Source organism: Eutrigla gurnardus, assembly GCF_963514095.1.
Source record: "Eutrigla gurnardus genome assembly, chromosome: 8".
Lineage (NCBI taxonomy): Eukaryota > Metazoa > Chordata > Actinopteri > Perciformes > Triglidae > Eutrigla > Eutrigla gurnardus.
This window is the reverse complement of record NC_139922.1, coordinates 16,673,992-16,699,624: the sequence shown is the minus strand read 5'-3', so window position 1 is coordinate 16,699,624 and position 25,633 is coordinate 16,673,992. Positions and strand designations below refer to the sequence as shown.

The 25,633-nt window shown below is 39.6% G+C and overlaps 2 protein-coding genes across 5 annotated transcripts in view; both read right to left on the bottom strand.

Annotated features, from left to right (window-relative positions):
- Window positions 1–992: 992 nt before the first annotated feature.
- rer1 (retention in endoplasmic reticulum sorting receptor 1) lies at window positions 993–7,849 on the bottom strand. 2 transcript variants are annotated; one of them, XM_084015795.1, is made up of 8 exons: window positions 7,728–7,849; window positions 5,696–5,777; window positions 5,314–5,418; window positions 5,056–5,152; window positions 4,438–4,516; window positions 3,680–3,815; window positions 2,866–2,920; window positions 993–1,504 (listed from the first exon to the last, which is right to left on the bottom strand). In XM_084015795.1, exons 2-8 carry the CDS (start codon window positions 5,774–5,776, stop codon window positions 1,494–1,496), a joined length of 564 nt encoding a protein of 187 aa, XP_083871921.1. In that variant the 5' UTR covers window position 5,777; window positions 7,728–7,849; the 3' UTR covers window positions 993–1,493. The 2 variants fall into 2 exon arrangements, with proteins under 2 accessions (XP_083871921.1, XP_083871920.1); XM_084015794.1 differs by having other exon boundaries at window positions 993–2,920.
- Window positions 7,850–9,345: 1,496 nt separating this feature from the next.
- Window positions 9,346–25,633, bottom strand: part of tp73 (tumor protein p73) — a gene marked incomplete at its 3' end in the record, with an annotated part of 24,561 nt that continues 8,273 nt past the window's right edge. Inside the window, exons 1-12 of one of the 3 annotated variants that reach the window (XM_084015790.1) lie at window positions 23,533–23,751; window positions 22,385–22,633; window positions 15,924–16,110; window positions 15,608–15,723; window positions 14,928–15,037; window positions 14,460–14,602; window positions 14,182–14,270; window positions 13,890–14,017; window positions 13,543–13,694; window positions 13,246–13,378; window positions 11,738–11,831; window positions 9,352–11,421 (exon numbers count right to left, since the gene is read on the bottom strand). In XM_084015790.1, the coding sequence (XP_083871916.1) occupies window positions 11,020–11,421; window positions 11,738–11,831; window positions 13,246–13,378; window positions 13,543–13,694; window positions 13,890–14,017; window positions 14,182–14,270; window positions 14,460–14,602; window positions 14,928–15,037; window positions 15,608–15,723; window positions 15,924–16,110; window positions 22,385–22,633; window positions 23,533–23,553 (1,824 nt within the window). In that variant the 5' untranslated portion in view covers window positions 23,554–23,751. Of the gene's footprint in view, window positions 11,422–11,737; window positions 11,832–13,245; window positions 13,379–13,542; window positions 13,695–13,885; window positions 14,018–14,181; window positions 14,271–14,459; window positions 14,603–14,927; window positions 15,038–15,607; window positions 15,724–15,923; window positions 16,111–22,384; window positions 22,634–23,532; window positions 23,752–25,633 lie in introns of those variants that run through there. The other 2 variants (XM_084015789.1, XM_084015791.1) reach the window with 2 other exon arrangements.

The following is a 25,633-nucleotide window of genomic DNA, read 5'->3' as shown; positions in this document are numbered from 1 at the left end:
GTGAAGCGCAGGACTCCAAACATAAAAACAACTTTAAAGAGTTCTTCAGTGATATGTCTGCAGGAACTGATCGTCATATTTATAGCATCAGTAGTGGATATAAAAGAACACACAAAAATGCATGGGATGTAGTAGTGTAACCATTCATGCGATGCATCAATGAGTCGATTGTCAGTCCTACCGATTCAATTAAATCGATCTGCTAAAATAAATAAATAGAATGAATTGCTTTTGCTTCACCAATAATCGGTATAAATGCGTTAAATCTTATGAATCGCGATTCTTAATTAATGTTCAAAATAACTGAGCAATGTTTAATTACATTTTGGTATTCAGCATTAAATATTAGGCAGGACTACTTTTTTTATAGAATAAATATGTTTAATAAGTAATTCTGTTGTCTGTTTATTTTTCACCTTTCAAAATAATACAGATAGTCTCACTCGCATTATTGCATGTTTATTTCATGGAGATAGAATTTTGGTTAAAAGTTACTGAATCGAATCGTTCCAAAAAAAAGAAAAAAGAAAAAGAAAATGTGTCCTTGAATCGAATCACCAACCACCTAATCATTAATGGAATCGCTGTGAAGCCAAAGATTCCCTTAATGGAATGCTGCTATTCGTTAATTGCTGAAGTGTAACTTTTTATTTCTAATGCAGAGTACTAACTGACATTTGTAAAAGTAGTGTACAAACCGAAATCTTCACTTTTTACTGCACTTTGACTGTTTTAATCTTTTTAAACAAGTATATTGTACTGTTTATAATTCAAATACACTAATAGAGTACAGCACACGAGATGTACCATAAAATTATAATTGGGCTATAGGCTAAAACCTTCTTGTTAAGTGAACTATGAACCACAGTGAAAGGGAGTTAACTTAACTAGGGAACAAGGGTAGTGACAATTTGCACCCAGATCAGATTTGTTGTCCGTCCATTAACTCTCCCCCACGAATATCTACAAATTATGAGGCAGAGACAACTATGTACAGGTTGAAGGGACACAGCCTCTTTAATAGCATTTGGAGTGAAAAAATTACACTTAAGTTATTAAAATCATATTTTTGTTTATAACTGTAGCACAAGAAAACAATAACATGCAATCCATGAGAAACATTTTAATTAATCAAATCTAGAACCCAATTAGTCAGTTCTTATTTCATCAATTTTAACTGAAATGGATTTAAAACACTTGGAAACAGTATGGTGGTTGGAAGAAAAAAACTAAATAAAAATCTCAAAAAGAAATTCATATTTTAAAATATTTATATATATATACAAATCCTCCAGAAAACCCTTTGAAACAAACTTTTTACAGGAAAATGTTTTGATCCCTTCTACAGTGCTGATCAGTTTAGTAATGATAGATAATCCCCAGCAGTCTGATAAAAATGGAGAGGAAAAAAATCAACAGGTTCATAAAAAAAGAGTGTGATCATCATTCACTTCATCCATTTGTTATAATAAAAGCTCACAATCTCTGTTTTCTTATGTTTCCTCTGCAAAAGAAAGAGAACAAAAGTTTGCTTGGAATGACTATATTTACCACAACATTTTCTAAAAGTAAACACAGATTAAAACAGTACTAAAACAGCTAGTCCACATAAATCGAATGGACCCCAGGCTTTGAAACATAGGTGGGTAAATGTTTCAAAAGGAAAAGGTCGTCAGGGTAAATGTGTATTTTCTAGATTTATATCGCATGTATTGGTTGTGCCATTTGAAGACAAAGTATATTTTGAATAATGATGCACACAATAATGATGACCTAAAATAAATTCATTGACATGCTAAATGTCAAGCTAAATGTACCCTAAAATAATGCATAATTGGTTTATAGGGGTGCTCAACACAGTATCCCATCTGTCAACTCTACAAAAGGCGCAAAGAAGAAAGAATGGATTTAACGTAGACTACCGGCTACAGGAGACTAAATGGGTTGGGATAAGTGTTGCTTTGAATTATGTATTCAAATATGTGGTGGGTAGTTTAAGATGTCCCTATAAATCAGCCATATTAATAATTGCTCCAATGACTATGCTAGAGAGAATTTGGTAACAGGAAGTATTCAAAATAAACATCAATCAAATGATTTGCACTGTGTTTAGGCCATCCATTTCAACAGATACATTCTGATAGGTGTATTCCTCCCTGTCTAAAAAGTGACTTATTTGCATCTGCATGTGGTAGAGAGAACATGCTGAGACACTTGTGAGCCAGAATAGTTGTACACTTTTATGACAAAAAATTAAATTATTCCAATTAAAAAGACATTGTATATTTTTCTTCAACATTACTGACTTTCAATATATAATGTGTTACAAATAAGTAAGTACCAATATATTAATCAAAACTTGGCAGATTTATTTAACTTGAGGGAAGGAGATGTACTGGAATCACCATCATTGAAAAGAAATAATAATAAACAAAAAATACAAATTTCACTGCAATTTCTTTCAGTCTGGTTCGTCCGTGGTAATTTTATACTTACCCCATGGGGTTAAAAGGCAAAAGGCAGCACTGAATCTCACCTACTACTGATCAAATGCAGACCAAGCCTAAAATGAGGATCAGGGTCCTCAAGAAGAAGAAGAAAAAAATCCTATCGCTCAATAGACGAAGGCAATATTCCAAGACTAATTTGATCCATGCTGCTCATATCCTCATCCAACACTGAACCATGGATCAAAACTATTTTTCATGTCATGTTTTCATGTTACTGTCCCACTTACAAAAAGAAAAATAAATCTCTACCCTCGTCACTCCCCACTAGATGTGACAGATACATTTAAAATGAGAAGGAGGGGATGGGTAAATGGGAGATTTTAACTAGCAAAAGGTTTCCCTGTTTCGTCCTTGCCTTTGTATGTCCTCTTCCCATGTGTGAAGGGTAGGTATCTGTACTTGACCATATGCTAGAGAATGTGGGGAAGAAAAGAAGGAGAAGAGAGTTAGCAACAGGTAACTCTAGGGTTTGCTTAAACATTTTTATCATCGTTTTCCATAAGGTGCAGTAACACAATGATTGCTGGTTTTATCAAGTAGACAAGGCAAGGCTGGACATAATGAACCCTTTAAAACATAACAGTCCTGAATGATGTCTAGTTTTGGTAAAAGCTTTGTCAGAGGGTCGTTGATTCATCTCTACTTTAATTTTTGGCAGGACCGTAGAGGGCCAGCCCTGTTAGTGGCTCTCTGGCTGAGGAAGTAAGTAACTGACTGATCAAGTTGCACCAATGTAGGCCTACTACATCACCAAGGGGCGTTGCTCATGAAGTCGTCTGAGGGAATCGGAGCGAGCAGAAACATTCGCATTCAAGGCTCAACATGGATACATGGACATGTGTTTAACAAAATAATTGTTGAGGTTGAGAAGATTAGCTTATCTGCAATTAAGCACATTGACCACACGGTCCAGCCAGATAGGTTTCACCTAGTCTTGTTTATTGCATTATATAGTCTGATGTGCCTTACATTCTACATAGCTCATGTTCATAATGCACGATGAAAAGATTTCCTTCTGGTCTCTTGTATTTATCACAAGCCATGTATTTTGTGGGTAATCCAAATTACCCTTTTTGGATAAACTGCAATGGCCTTTACAAAGCGACTCCAGTACAGCCACAGTGTCATCATACACAGTGACGGTCAAATGTATTCTTTTTTTTTTTTACCTTGATCTGCCTCTTCATGGTGATGCAGAAGAGCATGATGAAGTACATTACAAGTATAGGCCAGAAGACTGGCACGTTGAAGGCTTCAAAAAATGTGCAAATCATGGCGATGACGATGCCTTTTGTCGCCGAATGCCTGGAAAGTAAGTAACATAACCTCAGTTAAAACAGTTTAACCACACTTGTGTTATTGAGGAAGCATAAATCAACATTGTCAAAACATTTGAGTCCATAACATGAAATAAATCTATATAGGAAAAAACAAACAACTGACAGGTCATTATCTTTTTTTTTTTTACTCAAGTTCAGCCAGTGAGTCTGAAAACATCTGATGATTAAATTATAACCAACAGTCGTCTATTAGAACCACATGATAAGAACCAAAGATCATCTTTTCATACACTAGGCAAATGCCAGCTGCATGACTGATGCCAAACCACTTTCCCCTCTTCCATTTGCATTAAGACTGCAGTCAGACAATGTGTAACAAACTGTAAATAGTACAACGATAAATGTTCTTAATAAATTATGCTAAACTAGCAGCATTTTCGTTGATACACCTTTTTTATAATACTAATACTACTCAGATATGTCCTCTTTTCTGGTGATGGTTCAATTCAATCCAAAATCTTTGGTTTATGCTAAAATGCTACCTCTTCTACAAATGAGCTCTGCATGACTTAAACATTGACCACAGGTCATTTGACAAGAGATCATTTGCAATCACTCTAGACGGCCAGGCAATGAGCTAGACTCACCAGAATTTGAATTCGGGCAACCTCCTGATGAAAGGGCGGAACTCCTCGTTCTGCTTGGTAGGAAGGGATGGGCCCTCGTCTACAGCAGAGATAGGTTGTATGATAATATAATGGTTAATAAAAACGCAGAATCTAAGAACAACAATGTACCAAAAACCCTATATGATGAAAAGTTTTATTACGTTCATGTTTTATTTTCTTGAAAAGACCCTATTACTGTGGAAACAACACTGATGTGAAATGTTTCACAATAAGATTTTTTGTATAAAAGGAAAAGTGTATAGGTCCACGAAAGAGGAATAAACTACTTCACAATATTTTTTTCTTTGTTTGGATCGACCCATCTCCATGTTAAGAAGTGTTACACACTTCCAACCAAACAAGAATTTCAAGTCCATCCTCAAATATATAAATCTACAATAGCATTCTGTTCTGACGACGATGAAAGTAAGCTTTTGTTACAAATAAGTTATATTTTCTTAGTACTTGATATTGAAGATAACATGTGACTAGTTAAAAGCTTAAATAAACAGCAAGGTAACAAACAGAGCGGTAACATACTGCCAAGTACATAACCATTGTATAAAAACTTTAACAGATTTAATTGAGACAACTTGCCTTCGTCAAGCAGTGATGGATCCACTTTTGGTGATAGAAAAGCAATGAACAGGTTGAGATGGTAGATTCCCAAAGCATATGTAACTATATACCAACCCTGAAAAGCAGCATAAGAAACATCACCACATTAAAATTATTTTTTTGACAGCCAGTAAACATTAATGCACACATTTGTTAGTGGAAATTACATTATCATTTGCTGCCTTCCCTGAGCAACGAATAGAGTAGATCAAAAAAAAAACTTAAGTAGACAATTACCTGTAGTATGTACACTCTGATCATGTAGACGGCAGTAAATAGTAGAGTGCCTGCCCATCGCATTGCATAGAATGGAGTTGATTTGTCTAACCATGACTGATAGACCTGTTACAAAAGGTAGCCAGAGGTAGAGAATGTCACTTATGAACAGGTAAGACACAACCTTAGATAAACACTGCAGGGCCTCTGAAAAACAACTTTAATTGGACATTAACTGAGCGTCCCATGACTATCACTGCCCTAATTTATACGTATTGCAAAGCAATATATAATTCAAGTATTCCTTTGACATGATATGCAAACCAGTAAGTAGGCCTGAGTATCAAATAATTGAATCCCAAATTATTTAAATAATGTAAGATCCTAATAACAGACAAGTTACCTGTCCAATCCGTGTGAAAAAGGCAGCGACTACAGATGGTTTCCCATGGATTGACTCCCCAACACTGTCCCCTTCTGACATTCTGCCAATGAAGATGAAAAAGACATTTTCATAAGTGGTGCACAAATATAGGCTACGACTGAAACAGACTTTATAAACAGGGCAGTAGCATTTCCTAGCATTCACAAAGCTAGCACCTCTCCCTCTTAGATAGATTGGCTGGAATTTCAATTGAGTTTGTAAGACAGCAAGGTGGAAATGTTTTCAGCCAACAGCACACATACTATACATTATACATACTCACTTCACTTGTTCTTTATTGTCTCTTTTAGTGGAAATATAAATCTTATTTAGTACAGGCAAGGCCTTTTCAATTGATAATTCTAAAATCCCCTGTTTATGGAAGGTATTATGGTGATTCATGGTCACCATAAGTGATGGGATTCATGGTCATGAATGCCCTAAAGAACATGCATTGCAAATAAAGATTCACATTTACATTTAGGTCATTTAGCAGACGCTTTTGTCCAAAGCGACTTACAATAAGTACATTTGTCAAAAGAAGGAAACAAGGAAACCACAACGAATCATTGCCGATAAAGTAAGAGCTAAAAATAGAACAAGTGTTAGGTCCTCATCTGAGTAAACTAGTACTTCAAGAGCAACAGTGCTACGATCAGAGTGCTATAGGTAAGGGTATTTTTTTTTCAAGTTGCTAATAATAACAACCATCTGGTGTGCTGAAAGTGCTCCCAAGAAAATATGAAACAGTAATTTGGGACATGAACATTTATGTTTGTATGCACCAGTACAGTAGGTGTGTTCTGAGTTTGAATTAAACTTAGTACCTGCATTGTACTGAAGGCACTGATGGACAACCCACCAAGTCAGACTTGTTAAGAAGTCTGACCTGATGAGTCTACTGAAATGTGTGATCAGAAGCAGCCGTTCACAGCTGTAAAGAGCAGAATCAGGCGATGGTGTCTGTGTTATGTATTTAAGGAAATCCAGGTGGGGCAGCTGAAGACAGGTACACACCACCAGCGCAAGAAGAGATACGAATATTATTTATGTAGATTACGGAAATGGGGGAAACCGCCTGAAGAACGGAATCTAGTCATCGAAATCTAACTTGTCAGAGATCCATTGATTTATTAACGAGCAGGTCGTGGATATTCTAGGTAACGTAAGCTGCTTCAACGTTATAGTTTGAGGTTTTCGATATTTCATTAACAATGTGCGTTGTATTGCCGCAGCGATTACAGGGCCATTTTAAATAATTCATTTTGACATGCAACGTTACCCTAAAAAATGCAAGATCGTGTAATGCAGTGATCGTGTTCGAGGTTGTGGCTAACGTTAGCTGCATAACTAGCCAAAAGGCTTAGCCAGTCAGAATGGCAGCTCATATAGCATATTTACAACAACAGGCTACCTGGCAAAACCATAACATATATACGATCGAAACAGATCATGCTTTATAGACGTTACAAACGCTTCGTCGGTGACATTATCTTAGATAAACGTTACTGACGTTAGCTAACAAATTAGCCCTAGAAATGGCTAACTAGCCATCTAAATGTACATTGCCCTTTGGCCCAAATAATTGCTTGTATGGGTTATGTAGTTTTAGTAAAGCTTCAGTTAACGCCTATCGGCCCTTACACGACTGTATGAAACTACATTTCCCTCAACTCCAGCGCAGCGCCTATTAAAACCTGGCAAGCGAAAGTGTAGTTCATGATTCGCTCTCTTTCTATTGTAATCCATGTATATCGGGAAAACGTTGAACTACAAATTCCAGCAAGGTATGATAATGTGACAACTCACTTCCGGCGATACGTTACTACGCTGCCAACGGCTAGCAAGCAAACGTTAGCCCAGTAAAAACCAAACCACTCTCTAGTAACCACATCCTTACTCGCTGAATTATGTAATTGTTTTGAAATGTGATTCTTAGTTTCAATTATTGTCTACGTCTCGTGGTTGTGTTTGCAATCATTGTGAAAATAATCAATGAGTAATTTCTTACCTGATACGGCCGCTGTGTCACTACCCGGCACTACCTAGCTAGCTAAACTAGCCACTTCTCGTGCTAACTCTTGTGAACACGTCAGTACTTCCGCGAGAATTCGAGTTCGGAGCTAACGGCAGGCAGGATAGTAGAGCCCCGAGCCCCCGAGGTCTCTTTATATATTCATGCCTGAGCACCATAAACGCTGAACAACTGGTGAACACTAACACTAACACTAATAATAATAATAATAATAATAATAATAATAATAACTTCAAAGCACATTTAGTGTTTTAACTGACAGCAAAAGCAGGTCACAAGACAGTATAGCAACAGAAAAGCAACAAGTTAGGTCAAACAAAAGCAAGACAAAACTAAGTTAAAATTTAAACAAAGATAAAAACCTGTACAATAGATGAAACAATAATAGAAATAATAATAATATACCTATCAACACAATAATGAGCTATGAACGAATACAAGCATGTACACTTCCCCATTTGAGTAATATGAATAAATACCATATTAATGTGGATGCATGTCGTGTTAAATGTGGCCTAGATATTGTCTATGCCTTTGACAACTTTGACCCGGGTCGGGAATTCCCTCATAATAAGTGTCAATAACAAATTTTGAACAACAGATCTATTTTGAATGTATAAATAACCTATCCAACAATAATTGTATGATTATCCTAATTAATGTTTCAGAGAGCAGGGAGAGTGTAGTTTTTCTGTTTTACAACACTTGTTTTTCTAGCAAAACATCTATCACATCATATCATGTCCTGTTTTTCCTGTGTTGGCTTCTTGTGTGACTTGTTGTTCAGGGCCAGGTGGTTGTTCTTCTTTTGCGTATAAATTGAGACACCTTTGGGGCTGTAGGTAAAAGCAAACTAGGAAGAAAAGTCCTCTCTCCCCCTTGTTGTAATCAACGCAGGTGGCGGTAAGTCTTGCTGCCATATCCTCAGTCACTGAAAAGGCAACTTTATAATCTTATAACCCCCCAACCCCTCTTTTGACATCTGTTTTGATCTCAGTTATCTCAGAATAAATGGATTCAAATTGGTTCATTTTTAGATTATTTGGTTACATTGCAGGTGCTTGCAGGTGTCTGTGTGTTCTTCTGTTCTTCTGGGTCTTCTGTTCCTTATATGCACCATACATGATCACTTCTATGTTGTCTTACTCTTTCCCTGGGCACATGTGGTGGTAACACACATTGTCAAGATCCCCCTGGAACTCTGTCACCACTGTCCCATAAAAATACACACAGACATGGCATTTTCAGTTTCACAGTTTCAAGATTCCCTAAAACCACCATTTCCCTTGATTTGACCCACACTAGTGGATCTAAAATCCATTTCAATAGATACAGGTACATTTGACCCGGAACAGCCTCAATGTTTAATTAATTTTGTATTTAGGGTCACTTTAGGAAAGGCCATTGAATTTCAGGCTAAAAGAAAGACATTTAGGGTATAGGGTATTTAGGTTTTACTGCTTTCAAATGTCCCAATAAGTATGTAAGGGTTAAATGTCCATTCAAATTAATCTAGAGACCAGTAATTAGTCTAAACTCCTTTTCAACTTTGATGATGAGACACATTAAAGAGAGGCAAATATTTTAATATCCATGATTTTAAGAAAAAAAAACACTAAACTTTACAGAAACTCTAAGAAACTAGAGGACATTGATGAACAGCAATAGTTATGTAAGTACACGTCTTAATAATCGTTATAAAACTGATAACAAAAAACTTACCAGAGATATCAAAACAAGCACCATTTCTATTTACATTGTGGTTCATAATACTGATCATAAGCACAAATAATCCTAAATTATTTTTCTTTTAAAGCATTAAAGTGCTCCTTTTGACCAGTTGGTGGTAAGTGTGTGGAGGGATGTGTGTCTTTGTATGTGAGAAAGCCTTTGTAAAGAAAATTGATGTAAGTCAGGTACAACCATACACGTTATTATGGTACAAAGTCATGTAGTAATCACACCATTAGAACTCCACAATGATTAATCCTGCTTGGCGGCAAATTTAGAAATAAAACTGGAATGTTGGGATTAAATATCCACAAACAAGTGCCATGAAGATACATACTAGGTACACAACTATCTATAATCAATATATGAGGACCTTGCCCTGCAAGGTTGTTCAAAATACAGAAATAAGGACAAAAATTCTATGGTCTCGTCTACTGTCTTGGTAAACAGGGATGCTATTCTTAAGTTATTATTCACTCAATTCTGAATGAATTGCTGCTATTAAGATATAATACTGACTGCACTTGACTCAACAGCTTTACAATGTTTCTGTACAAGAATTACAGTGTTTCCTATGGCTTCATAAAAAAGTAATGGATGCAGTGTCTAACTTCTGATATTACGTGTTGACTGTGATTTCTATTAATTTTCATGAATACACACTATGAATACCAAAGCCCATAAAACACGTTTTAAACAACGAAATGATAAGGGTGTACTGAACTACAAGTCATCACATTATCATATCCGTTAAAATACACATGACTATGTGTTCCCATAGCTATGACTTTTTTTTTTTTACCAGAATTGACATTCAATTCTTTACATTGGCTTCAAACAGGAGATACACCATTTTGATCTAAGTACCCCTTTTCAACCACATCTAGTCGAGAACAAGATACATTATATACATTTGTACATGTGAAGAAAATGCAAAGAACAATAAATAAGTCAGCTGAGAAGTAATTGTGTGTATTCAAATACAAAATTGAAACTAGCAAGTCATGAACTGGTGATACGTCTACTGTGACATTTGAGCGATTGTGAAATTGCTACGTCGTATGTTCACTATGAAATGTAACTGGATGCTGTAAAAGAACATGTATACACGTATTATTGCACATTGAAACCAATCAACATTCAGTTTTCCAGAAAAAAATATACAACATTTATTAACATGAACTGAATCAGAGTCCCAAAAAGTATAGTCCAGACCATATGTGTTTAGCATTGCCTTGATAATGCTGTTGCCACAGAGGTATTTGCTATTTCGACTTTAGGCGTCCTTTTGTGTCGGCTCTTGTTCAAACTTTTGGGTGGAACAACTGTTCGAGCACGAAACAAAGATTGCACAGGAAAGTGCATTAACACATTGAAATACACCACAATCAAAATGGAACTTGATTCTCTGCAATATCACTGACTGAAACATGACAGCAACACCCTAAAGTAAAACGTTAAGGCCCTATCCACAGGTTTTAATTTTTAAATAGGCTGATGCAGATGACAATCTTGGATCCAAAGATTCTCTTCAGGCTCAATGAACATCACTTTCCATGAACTCCTCCTTGATGGAGTGCTTGCTACGTGACAGCTTGCAGTCGGGCATGTCGAAACCAAAGTCCGCCCACTCATCAGTAGCTGCGGCCATCCCTGATGTCCCGACCACACCTGGCCTGTTGGGGATGGTTATGGTGTGGCGGACGCGAAAGTGTACAGCCTCCATGACGCGCTGACGCTGGAGTTCCCCGCTGGCAGCCCCAATGGCCGCCATGGCAGATGCAGTCATGTTACTGCTGGAGCGGAGAAGCTGCTGGCCGTGGTAGTCGTGGTGATGAGTGGGGGCAGGCAGTTGGAGGGGAGCGACTTGTTTCATGTCCTGCAGACCTCGCCAGATGGCAAGGCGACACTGCTCCGGGATTTTCAGTGCACCTAAATCCTGGTGACGGCACAAAGTTAGACATTGGAGTGTAAGCACATTAAGAACAAAGAAAAGAATAAGAATGGATGTGCATCCTCGTGGGTTTGATTTGGGGCCTGCTCATTAAAACATTGCTCTACATCACCAAAAAACTACCTAAAGTACGATCAAAAATGATTCCTCAAATTCTTTTTTTTTTAAAGGACACGATAGTTTCATGTTTACTATTGTTTGTTCTTTTCTTTCCCCCTTTTCTCTATATTCTCTGGAGCTCTAAACAGGACAAAATGTTATTTTCACTGTGAAAATGTGAGTGCAGCAACAGAGTGGTTACCTCCATGGAGAGAGTCTGGAGATGGTAGAGAGACTGGAGGCCTTGGGAGGTGAAGTACTCAATGAAGTTCTGACAGCCCACACTGGTTAAAAAACTGTAAGGGGAGAAAAGCAGGGCTGCTTAGACCGCCATCAGATCACACGTACAAAGCTAAATGTAGGACTTTAAAAACCATCTTCAGTCACACTGATGCATGGTGCAGCTGTGAAAAGACCACACTAATTTGATAATGAGGCACCTCATTCTGTTATGTAACATCATTATCTACTGAAGCTTTTATTGTCAGTTCAAAGTGGAGTGAAATAATTAGGCCACAGTTCAAGCCTCAAGTGTGCAGAAACTATACATCTTGATAGATGCAATGGATGTAAACCCATAAACATGCATTTATATTAATGATTCAAGGCCATTCTTGCTTTGATGAAGAACCTTTATTATAAATACATGAAATGTTAATGTTTTGGCAACATACAGTGTAATCGAAAAAAGAAGCTAACTGTACAATTTAACTGTACAATAAACATAACAATCTAGAAACAAAAAAAAAGTTGGACAAAGTTGTATCAAAAAATCTGAAACTTGCAAAAGCAAAGTATTAAAACGACTGCATTGACACATTAAAAAAAACTATGAACAAAACTGTTTTTAAATTAAACAGAAATTAAACAATGGAAATTTCTTTTGAAGAAAATTCGCTGTAGTGCATTGAAAAGGATGGCTGTTTACACAATGACAGTGTTGAACAAAGCTACGTGTACGACACAAAGTTTGGGCTTCTGGGTGACAAAGCAAAGCCTCTGGCAGCCACAGTGGAGGTCTACAACTCTAGAGCAGCTTGACTGTATGAGTAAATAGATTCATGTGCTGTTTTTTGAATGGGAGCTGATCAACACATCTAAATTAGACACTGAATAGGAGCCGGCTTAGGCAGGAACACTAATTTTGTTTGTAAATGTCCCTTCGTCAGCTTCCAAAGATAAAGATAGACACTTTAAGACATATCTCATACGACCGGAGGCAGGACCGTTTTTATGGTGGTCAAAGTTAGGGACGTAACATACCAATACACACTTAACTAACTAACGTAACTTTTACTTAAAACATTTCTGAGTGAACCTACTTCCATAACACATCCTTTAAATGTCATGCCCTTTTTCCATCCCTCCCTTAATTATGTCTAGACATAATTTCCTTCCAGCCAATCTCCAGTGGACTACCATCAGCCATTGTTGCGAGGAGATTTGTGATGTCCGTGAAAGCCTTTTACAAATCAGCCAGAATCAAATCAAACCAACTGTATAACACCGTTCAATCTAGACACATGATGCTGCAATTTAGGAACTTTTCCAAAAAAAACCTGTTTGATCAAATTGTTACGAACACCGCCGCACAAACTAGCTGTTCTAGCTGTTCCATCGCATTCATATTTAAACCCAACAAGTGCATCTGATTGTCTGCAGGCCGTTTACAGGAGGATAAATAAGCAGTGTCATTGGAGGGTGAGGTACCTGACAAGGCTGGGGTCAGGGTTATACGGAGGGGGCGGGCTGCAGTGGGAGGCAGACACTAGAGTCTGACTGCCGTGTCCACCGTTCATATCACCATTTCCCTGCATGTGGTGGCTGTTGAGCATGTTTGAACCTGGGAGAGATGGGAGCGGAGGTCAATGAGCCGCAGAATGGCACAAAAAGCAGAACTATCATCGCACATGTGGGCTCTGTTGGCCCTGATATTTTCTGAAAACTTATACCAAAGTGGTTGAAAACATGTGCTTCAGATTTGAATGCACATGTACAGATACTCACCCATATGGGCCATGGAGTTGGGGGCAGTGGAGTGCTGGGGCTGCTGCCCCACCAGCTGGTTAACTGAGGGCTGTTTGTTGAGGCCTCCGTGGACATGAAGCTTGTTCATATTGGACAGTGGAGAGTAAGAGGAGGGTGATGCGATATGGCTCCTAGAGAAAAGAAGAGAATAGCTGAATGTGTGTGTCGCTTTCTCAGTGAGTACACAAAACACTTCAGCTTGATGAAGTCAACGAGACTCTATATTTTGCTTTTCGTTTTGCTCCATTTGGAGTTTATAACTTGACTTACTCATAGACTTCAGCTGTAAACCTAGTCATAAAGAAATGTGTGCTACAGTGACTCACGGTCTCTGCAGGAGTTGCTGCTGTGTTTGTTGTCTGTAGGAGTCCACCAGTTGCTGCGGCACCAGCTCCACCAGCTCCAAACTGTCTTTAATCTTCATCAGCAGCTCAAAGTTCTCCCGACCACGAACCTACACACACACACACACACACACACACACACACACACACACACACACACACGACACATACAATAACATTAGGCAGGTGAGCCCATCTTTGAAAGCTGGTACAATTGTTTTCAGTGTTTGATCAAATGCAATGTATTCATAATAACAGTGTGAGAGGCTCTTACGGGTATATAGTAAATCTCCTCTTCTCCATGCCGCCTCTTCCTCATGTTAATATTTGGAGAGGGAATATTTGGCGGGCTCTGTTTGAAGTCTGCAGACAACAGAAACTTGAATTATGATCCAACAGGTTTCTGACACATTTTCACAATCTCATTCATTTTGAAGATTTTTTGGACTGTTTATGCTAACTGTTGAATGTATACCAGACGAATGTCACAACATATGGCTATTTAAATGTGCAGTTAAAATCAAACACGTCATTCAGTTTGAATCGACTCACTGCGCTTGTTGGCGCTGCCATTTTTAGCCACACTGTCATTCAGGGCCTGTTGTTCCCTGAAGTGGTCCTCGTCTGCTTTGCGGTCTCGGCCAGGGCACGCACATATCCGACCTTCAAACGACCTTCTGCCCAACACTTGACCACTGCAGAAGAAGAGGAAATATGCTCTATGGATATGCACTGAATATTCTCACAATGTACTTTACGGCTCGAGTAATACATGGTACTGAATATTAAGTAGTTAGTAATATATAATCGGATTTGTTTAATGTAGTATGTGATCTTCCCCTTGATTTGTGGGTCAGTGGGTTTTGCCCTGTATCATTTGCCAGTATGTACTGCTGTAAAACATTTGGAAATCCAAATCTCCACCACCAGAGAGAAAGAACTGAGAAATTGCTTGTTGGATTAAAAAGAAGAACCTTATTTGAACGTTCTGCCTGTATGAATTGTAATTTGTTGACTTACTCTCTGGTTTCCAAAGTGATGATGATAAGGATAGGTCTTCTGTTCATGCCGCCCACACAGCTGCTGTTGCACATGAAGTTATACAGGATGGTGGTAAACTCAGTACCCACCTGAAACACAAAGCAGCGATTCCCACCAATGACTAGACGCTACGTTAAGTTGGCTCACCTGTCGGTTTAGTGAAACAATTGATTTTAACATGATCATCTGCACACACCTCACATTACATTACATACAGTAAATATTGCAATCCCCCACCAGAGGGCAGTGTTGCAGCGCACTTTGAAGTGAGGAGAGACAGTGCTTTTCATTTACCTCCGGAGGTGCAATTGCAGACATCATGATTTCACACTCTTGCACTTGTTTGGACATGCCTGGCATCTTTATTTATAGATGTGCTTCCCATGAAGTACCTCAGAGAAATCGACTGTTTCTTTGGTATGAGCTCCACTCATCCATTGTGTGGATTTGATGACATTTGGGCTGAATATTAGGTACTTTCATATACATTGCGATGGTTGTAAATCATCGTGGTGTATGCGTCATAAAAATAGTGACACCCCAAATATTTTGTACATTCACTCTGAACCATACTGTCTTATGTTTGAGCTCACGAGTCCCTTCCCTGATTCACGGCATTGTGTGTCTCTTTGATACACAGTAGCTGTTGAGTCACGTACCTGTGGAGCCTCGTATGGCAGGAAGACACTCTGCCGGCCAGTGACGGGATCATCCACGTACTGACTGAGGTTGTTCCCCTCTACTCGGATCAGGTGACTGGCCGGGGCTGCTTGACCTGTGGAGAGAATGATGGATGAACAGGTGAGGGCACAGTTGGTTGATCTAAGTCAAAGCATTTACACACCTTCTCCTCTCCTAGTCATTCAATTTATAACCTGAAATGGCTCACATAGATTGGCGATATTATTGCTGGAAAAGTATGAAATGTCCAAGTAAAGTCAGTTATGGCCAAAGGACCAGGCTTGTTGGTCATACCATCATTGAAGTCTCGTCCTAGCTCGTGGTTGGGGCAGCGTTTTACCACTTCTGTGACGTGCTCTGCTTTCTTGTAGACAGGCATGGCTCTGATGATGCTGCCATGCGGAGGGGATGAGGACAGCTTGATTTGGATTGGACATGTCTTGGCAATCTGACAGTAGAGCTTCTTCAGCAAGGGTGAGTACTGGTTGGGGAAAGAACACACACGGCACCAGAGAGACTCACGTTTATATATGCCTTGCAGTGATACAATGACAGAGCAATCGACCCTGAATATTCTGACAGCATCACAATCAGTCAGTCGTACGGGAGTGTGAATTAATGCTTTGTCCAACAAAATGCTGTGTTCAAATTTGCTTGTGCAAGAAACATTCACATTCATATTTTCTAAAGTTGTGTCTTCTCAGTTTCATGTTAATGATCTCACGAAGTAGCTATGGGTAAATCGAAGGAGGAACGTAGGGAAGACTGTGCTACCTCTGACAGCTACCTATCAGCCCAGCAGACAAACACATATTTAAATAACAGAAGACAAGGTGGACAAATAAAGAGCTGGGTGATTATATGATGACACAATAATGGGTTGTGACCACAGGAAACTGTAATTATCACATAAAATTATGACTGAAGAACAAATTGTGTCGTTTGAGGGAAGGGAGCACATTAAAGGAAGAGGAAAATGAAAATACACGAGGACTGTAAACTGTCAGCAGTAAATGCATGTCTGTGTAGGTAATTACTGTGTTATTAGAATGCATAAATAATTATTATCCAGCAGACTGGGTTTTGAGTTTTAATGTGAGATGCTAGCTGGATGAGAAGCAGAAGTTCAAAAGGACATTATGGAGAAAAAATGGTTGAGTCTCAGTCTGTGAAAAGCTGGAAAAAAAGGAAGATAACTAAATAAGTAAAGCTCAAGGAGAATATGATGAGCTGTCGTCAGTTATTCCTTAGATTATGAGCATTTATGCATGCATGCATACATGGATGTATGTTTGTTAATGCCAGTAGCGATGTATCCAAAGACATTGGGACAAGGAATGAAGCTTTAACATCCCCATGTGGAAATCAAAGTGAGACCTTCCAGGAAAAAACTGGAGACAGTTGTCCTGTGTGGACTTGCTACACTGGCCCCGAATGCAAATGTAATAGCGTACCCGATAGCAGATAGAGAGTACATACAAATCAAGATGCATATGAAATTTTAATGCTATTTTGTCTTGTGGTATTAGTGTATTATAATCAATCAAAATTCAAATTATTTTTCTTGCCCTTGATTTCAACATCCATCTCTCCCCGCTCATGCGTTCCTGGATATTAAATACAGTTTACTTTTTGTTGTGGACTCTCGTACTTTGACCCCTCTGCACATTACTGCTACTTAGAATGGGTTTAATTGTTCAGTTTCCATAACGACCAGTTATATTCTTCAAATTTAAATGTAATGACTTTAAAATGTCCCACTGTTAGGCCAGGGATTTGACTCCTAGACACCAGACAGCCTCTGGCCCGATAACGGCTGGGGAAGAGTCATTCCAACAACAACTGCTTGGATTACTTGTTGTGACGCCGTTACTAAGCCCCTCTCTCACAACCACACACACACACACACACACACACACACACTTAGCCAGGAGTTCTCCCTTGAGGGCAATGCAAATACCTGCACGCAGCATTACCTTTTTCCCACCTAGCCTTCCCTGACAAGTCTCAACAGCCTGTCCATGTCATGAATAAATCATTTCTCTGAGATGCAGCAGTCAGACTTCTTTATTTACAGACCAGAGGACTTTTCCTGGAACAACAACCACATCTCCAAAACCGATCACCAAAGGTTTGCTCTACAGCATGATCACAGAACAGAAAGAATATTATCTCCCTGAGCATTTGAAAAGGGGAACATAGGAAATGCAGTTCACTGATATCCTGTCATGGTTGTGGTTTAATGTATTTGTTTCGGTTTGTTTGTGTTTTCTAATCTATAATACCCTACGTCACCAATGCCACGCTTTTTTAGCTACTGACTCACAAGTGTCACGCATTAGAGAACCTGAAGAAGAAGAGTATAAAAAATATCCACGTTTTCAGCTACATTATGACATAATGTATAACCGTGTCCCGGGTCATTCAAAAAGGCACCCGTGCAAAAAACAAAAAGTTTGGTTCTTTATCCACACAGGGTAAGAAAAGATCTTTTGGTTAGTTGTGGGATCAGCGTGTTTGGCGATGTCGTTTTTGAACATCGCAGAGTGCATGAAAAGTCATAAATTACTTTTTCTGTTTCAGTCTTCCGGGGTAGAGATGCCGTGGGAGACGTCTCAACTCGTCCAGCACGCAGACTAGTGTGCACATGCATTGATGAGGCATAGGCATCCACACACATCTGTGAGTTCAGCTCAGCTATCTGTCTATCGTAATGTATTGTAATGTAATTTGATCAATGCAATACATGTAGCAGCAGCTCATCCAGCAATTCATCCCAAAATGTGATCATTTGATCATGACTTTACAAGAGCACAGTATAATGCTGTATCTAACTGTTTATTTTCCGTTTTCATTGCAATCCCATCCATCCATCCATCCATCCATCCATCCATCCATCCATCCATCCATCCATCCATCCATCCATCCATCCATCCATCCATCCATCCGGCCGTCTGTCCCTGCCTCTATGCGGTGGTGGACCAGTGGAGGCAGGTCCTGGCAGGCTCTTGGAGACAAGGTGATAATTGTCCGACCGTCATCCATAAACACAAGCAACAACTTGCCTGCCGCAAATTTGCTTAACTGTCCCAATATTGAATACACAGGCGCAGAGAGCTGATGCACATTATGCCGTACACAGCCTCAGCTGGATTTCTATCTAGTCTGTATATTTCATTCAAATCAATATAGAAGAGAATATCCTACACCTTCTTTGAGGTCATAATGCTGTTAAAATGACGGTTTATTTTTATGAGACTTTTAAGGGAAATAAAGCATGATGTAATGATCTTTAAACACCTATTATCTAATCCTGGCTGTCTGTAGTTAAATATCTAACCCTGAAATAATTGATTAGTCATTCAAACATTTTTGCCTCACATAGCAATTCATTAAGAATTTCACTGGAAAGTTTCCCTTTTTTATCGACAGTATAATGTTCATTCACCATATTGTTAAGGGTGCATTTGGTGATTATAAAGGTCTTCTAGATTCATGGCATTCATACAGTGTTACACTGAGTGTTAAGCACAGCAGAATAGACCAGTATTGATACTGGACCTTACACACTGTTTAACATGAATTAAATTACTTAAGATATCACTCCTGGAGGCTATTTTCTTTAACTTGAACAACTTCTTGCATTTACTTGTGTGCTGTCATTAATAAAACAAATTTGACCACCGAAATGTGTGTGAAAAATCCTTATTGAGTGTGTTTTCCCAGATGTGATGCTCGGCAGGAAGGCCAACGGTGATGTGGCCGCAGATGATGCATTTGGAAAGGAAGGGAAGGATGCGTTATGCAGGGCGTGTTGGGACCTGCATCCTAACGGAGAGAGGCTAATAGCTGGGAAGAGCAGCTTCTGACAAGCCGCCTAGCAGTGCATGCTCGAGCCCGCACCCGCCACATCACGCCCCCTCCCACTCCTGACACATACTGTACGTGCACACACATACACATAACTTGAAGTCTGAGTGAACAGAAATAAGTTTTATTATTCGCCAAGGCTGAGTTGTTAGATCTTATTTCCAGCCGTGGTGAGGCTTGTCTGCACCCAAGCCAAGGAATCATCTTCAAGAGGCAAGAGAGCAGCAGAGCTCCAGAGCTATTATCACTAATGCACAGTGTCTTGACGAGACAGGAGGGGGACTGGAAGATTACCAGACTAGCTTAACAAGGGCTTGAATGGACTTACTGTATGTTGAAACATTATGATAGATGAGAGGGGAAAAGCATTTTGTCTTCTGGTCAAATCTATTCTCCCGGTTTTTCTTCTTTCACTTTTGAATGGTGAAGTCGATGCGGACTGACTTGGTGGCCACTTGTAAGCGGCTACAAACCTCCCATCAATCATTTAGTTGACAACTTGAGTAGAGGGGATTTAATAAGAAATCTTTGATGCAACAGGTAGCTGCATACCTGCAATCTCACAAAGCACCGCATGCCATCCGCTCTTAGAGGGAGGCAGACAGGTGGGGACGAGGGGCGGATAGGAAACTGACTATAGTCAATATGCCCCTATGGCATTCCACATTCCCCACCGCCTGAGGCCACAAGAAATCCTCAAGAAACCCAATGACGGGTAACTCCTCTATTCAATCAAGGTGACTCAATCTGGTCCACATAGCCATCCTTTTGTTTCAAGCATGTTCAAACCTGGGCCTTGCACTGAATTTTCCATTAATACACACACACACACACACACACACAAACAAACATGAGCATTAGACACACACACCCTCGTGTTATTTTTGGGAAATCCCCTCCCATTAGTAGAAACATATTCATTGCAAGAGGCTTGACCGTAATCTATTTTCTTTCAACATGAAAACTAGCAGTAAACTCCATAAAAGCTATGAGCAATCACAAACTCTCTCTCCCTCCCTCTCTCTCTCTCTCATCCTAACCCCTCCTGTTTAATAGCAGCAGAGGAATCTGAATAATCACAGGTTTCCTCACAAATCCTTTTCTGCTGCGTCATCATCTGTGGCTTAAGTCGTGTGCCAGTCAAAATGTCCTTTGTCTCTCCTCTCATGGTAAAAAAAAATACCTGCTATGACTTGAATTGTTCAGGCACGTTAATTCAAAGAAAATTGGGATAATTGAATTCGTTGAAAAGGGTTAGATAGGACTGCAGGTGATTAAAGAAGGTGGCAGGCTCCCTTCAATTAAACGCCAATCAGTAAACCAATCAGATGTAGGGGATTGTATAAGGCAAGTAAATTTGAAGGCATGTTAGGATAATGTTTAACCTAACAGGCTGAAACAAGTTTTAGACATATTTCTGATTTTATTTCATTGCAGTCATTTCTCAGGTAAAACACGATAATAATTCTTGCCCATGTTTTCCTGTTGATGGCGTTTGGCCGTGAGAAAGACCCGAGTCAGAGAATGGAAGTGAGGGAAAGGAGATGATGGACACATTATAGGAGAAGACAGGATGAAACTTTAGGCGCCAGAGGTGACAGCCATGAGTGTGTGTTAAGACCAGAGGAAGAAAGAGACGGAGAAAGAAAAGCAGTGGGTCAAAGACCACCACTCTAATGTCCAGAGGGGGATCGTCTTACATCACCGAGGGCTGAGTAAAGGAGCCCACCATGCATGGTTACTTCCAGCAAACACGGCAGCGGAGGAGCCCCTCGGTCAATCATGACAAGACATTCACAGGTCTGAACCCTCACACACACACACACACACACACACACACACACACTCTTCCAGGGGGAAGGATGTGCAGTTTGTCTCTTGGTTCTCTTGTTTCAAGGAGGTCAACTGTGTGACAGTCAGAGGTGACACCTTTTCAGTGGGATGAATTCTCATCAGTTCATGACAAATTACACGGCTCCCATTTCACCTGTCTTTCACCACCTTTACATCACAACGAAGCTGTGTGGTTCGGTGACGTATTACCGTCTTTTTCTTTTTTTAATTCTACCCTATAAAATAGTAAAATATATCCTCTAAGTAGTAAACTGCCACCCTGCACTGATGAAAAAAAAACAGAATAATTCTGTTACATTTCTGTATATTGAATTATGTAAATGTATCATATTGTCCCTGTTGAAGAACCAAAGATAATCTTCCTTTCAACATGTGGAAACTTCTCCAGTAAGAAGCATGACCCAAAGGTTTAGAACAAATACCAGATGTTGATTCAGTATCATATATATCATATATTATTAATATTAATATTAGCCCTGTGATAGACCTGTCCAGGGTGTGTGTGTATGTATATATATATATATGCATATATGCAATAATCCCTGGATTTACACTAATTTTACATAAACTCTAAAATATTGAATGATACTGTAGAGGAAACTACTGTGTGAGTAACTTCTCACACTAATATTTAACCTTGTGCTTTACAAGATAAAATTGTCTCAGAAATGTTTTTTAAGAGACATTATTCTTTTGATAGATTGAGTCTACGAATTGTCTAAAGACTAAAACTTTCCAGACCACCCACCACACTTTCCCTGTTGCACATTCGATTTGACTACGAGAGGTGAGTAGAGGACATGATGAATCACTGAATGATGCGCAACTTTCTCTTGCATGCCTGCACATGCACACGTGCTGGTGTGAGTGTTTGTCTGTTTATGTGTGTGTGTATGTGAAATAATGCATTTGTGTGCTTGCTTATGTGTGTGCACAATAGTTACTCAGTAAGACAAAGAGAAAGAAAAATACAGAGAAACACAAACACGGACAGACACACACTGCAAAGTCAAGAAAGTGAGTGTACTCACGGTCCATGTGGCAGACTTGGCGGTGCTGGACTGCTGGAAGGACACCTGGAAGGTGTGCAGTCCGGGGTAGTCGGTGTTGGAGGGGATAGCCGGGGCAGGCGACAGGCCCTCGAAGGTGGAGTTGGGCTGGGAGTAGGGTGAGGGGGTGGGCACGGCCGACGAGGAGGCGTTTTCAGAGCTGTAGGGGCTGGCGGACGTCGCGCGGCTCCCCAGGCTCTCCATGCTGCTGCTCAGCAAGTTGTATTGGGACTGGGGAGAAAAGGAGAGGGAAGACAATGAGGGAGGTGAAGAGGGAGGGAGGGAGACGGAGGGAGGGCACAGGTAGAGATGTGGGAGAGACAGGGGCGTGGAGGCTTAAATGGAGGTCAGATTACAGGGAGTTATGGGTAGTGTGACGCTGCGTGTGTCTGTGATCTCGGCACTTTGGGAGTGATTTATATCATGGAGAAGACTTTTGAGATTGATAAAATTATGACTAGTGCAGAGGCACAAACTGAGGTGTATGAGTGAGTGTATGAGTGAGTGTGTGAGTGAGTGAGTGGCGGTAGCAGTGAGTTCCCCACAGTCACCTCCTCGGGGCTATAGGATGAGTTGTAAAACACAGGCGTAATCTGCCTAATTGCCTGCCATTCCCCTCTTGTCCTCTCCACTGTGTTTGAGAAGAGGGAAGATTTGTCGCTCTGACGTGTGTGTGGTGGCGACACACTTATACAGTTGGACACAAACCACCACAGAAGCCACTGCGATTGGAAAACTGCTATATTTATAATTTTTTTTCAACATCGTGTTCATTTATTGGTTCTCTGCCACATTAGTAGAATTAAAGCCACGAAAGGTCAGAAGCACAAACTGCCGGCTACAGTACTGTGAGTCCTCCTGCCCACCCTCTCAACATCAGACTATTACTTTCCTTTAACACCCATCCATTATCCACTCAATTTGAAAACAGTTGATTCACATTCAACAAGACGAACCGACCTTCTTTAAAAAAAAAAAAAGAGAGATTTCAAAAAATATCCCTAGATTTACCCCTGCTGCTTGTACTCTTCATAAATGTGTCAAATAATTGCCACCGAAAATGCCACAAATGCACAATCATATATGCACACAATTTCCCTATAAGCAGAAGAAAAAATAAGAATTTTTACCTTCTTTTTCACGTAGTACATCTTCTATTGCTTTAGTCTCATTGGTCAACTCTTCAGTCAGAAACGTCCAAACACAGTAAAGCAAAGAGAGTGCGGGACCATAGCCTAACCAGAGAGTTCATGTGAGGTGTGCATCAGTGGACACCCCACACACACACACACACACACCAGACATAGACACAGTGTACAGTCAGGACAGGGAGAAAGGTGAAGACTGGTGTGGAGAGAGCGAAGCGATAGACTGAGACAAGGGGAGAGAAGAAGAGAGGGAAAGATGGATGGGAACCCAAAAAATGGGAGAACGTTCTAATTATGGCAAGCCCAGACATAGACGGCACATGTACACACATGCTCCTAAACACCTTGTGAAGGCCTGCACTAAGTAAACACTGTCTGGTCTGAGAGAGAGAGAGAGAGAGAGAGAGAGAGAGAGAGAGAGAGAGAGAGAGAGAGGAGAAAACACATGAAAGAACAAGAGTTCAAGGGTCAGACCCCCCCACCCCCTATTGATATTGTATATCAATAAAGAATTAAATCAGCAGTCAGGACTGAGCAGCACTTTGGACACCTTGGAGTAAATCATTAATGCTTGATGGAAATTGTTGGAACAAAAGCCTTAGTAACTGTATCCTTTTCTCTTTTTACTTTTTTACTTTTTTTTAGTCGACGAAGAGGCAGCAGCCCCAATTATTTAACAAATTAATAATGTTTTTGGGGATACAGATATTCATATTTGGACACAGAAAATGCCACCAATTTAAAATGAATCTGATTTGCTTTAAAAAGGAATAATGAAATGCCCTCTGCAGCTCGAACTGCAAGTAAAACGATCTTTAAACGTCACACCTTGAGACATTTAAATGAAAATAACCTCCTTGACCTGTCAGCCACAAAAAAGCACAAAACTGCAACAATCTCTCACCAAGAATGTGATGGTTTTTCATTCTCTTTGCACCTGGAGAAAACAAAGTGCAGAAGATAACATATGTATGCCAGCTGAAAGCATGAAAGCAGCGGTATCTTTCACCTGGTTCCCCCCTTGCACACCTCATGTTCATTTAGACTGTGGTTGCTGATCTCATTATTCACTAATAATAATAATAATAATTATAACAATTATTATAATTTAAAAACACCAACCTGCTTTATGTTTTTAATATCAGACAATGACGACTAACAGACACAAAATCTAAGACAAAGTTACACAAGGAAATGTAAACTAAACTTCATACCATGGTTCACCAGATGAAAGCAAAGGGACAGGTCAATGTCCTAGACTTAATGCAAACTGTCGAGTTTAAATGAGGATGCAGTGGGCGTTCGGATCTATACATTGACTCTAACTCACTCACACACATGCAATGCAACACATGTCATACAGACAGCTGGGTTCAAAACAACTAATACCTGTTTTGATTGAATTAATAGTCATTTCCTTACACTGGTTTTCAAATGTGAGAAATTGTATCTTTACTTTGTCCTTAATGAGGTTTTTGTTGAATGTAATTTTGGATTACATAATTTTTCCCCCTATTTATTATATATTTTGCAGAGAAAACAATCAATCAAATTATTTTTTTTCCTTTTCTTTTTTGATATAGAAAATTAATGTTATTGGCAGCTTTAACTGTGTCTCATGTCTGTATAGGAATAAATATAGGCCCTTATAAAATTTGCTGCAATACAAATGTGTTCACCCTCATGAAACATGAAAATGAGTGTGTAGGCTATTGTGCCCTGATGTTTATTTTCTCATGAAAGGTGTATAAAAAATAATTCTGTCCTCCCATTAATAGCTGACTACCTTTGAAATCTTCTCCGAATGAGTATTGTCCAAGGGGATTTACGGCGCAAGTTAAGCCCAGGTGTGTGTCAAAAACACACACACACACACACACACACACACACACACACACACACACACACACACACACACAGTCACACAGACCCATCCGCTCACAGGTGTGCTTGGTCTTAATACCTAAACTTGATCCGTAACAAGTTGAAACAGAGCTAAATCCTCTGCTGCCTGTGTGTGTGTGTGTGTGTGTGTGTGTGTGTGTGTGTGTGTGTGTGTGTGTGTGTGTGTGTGTGTGTGTGT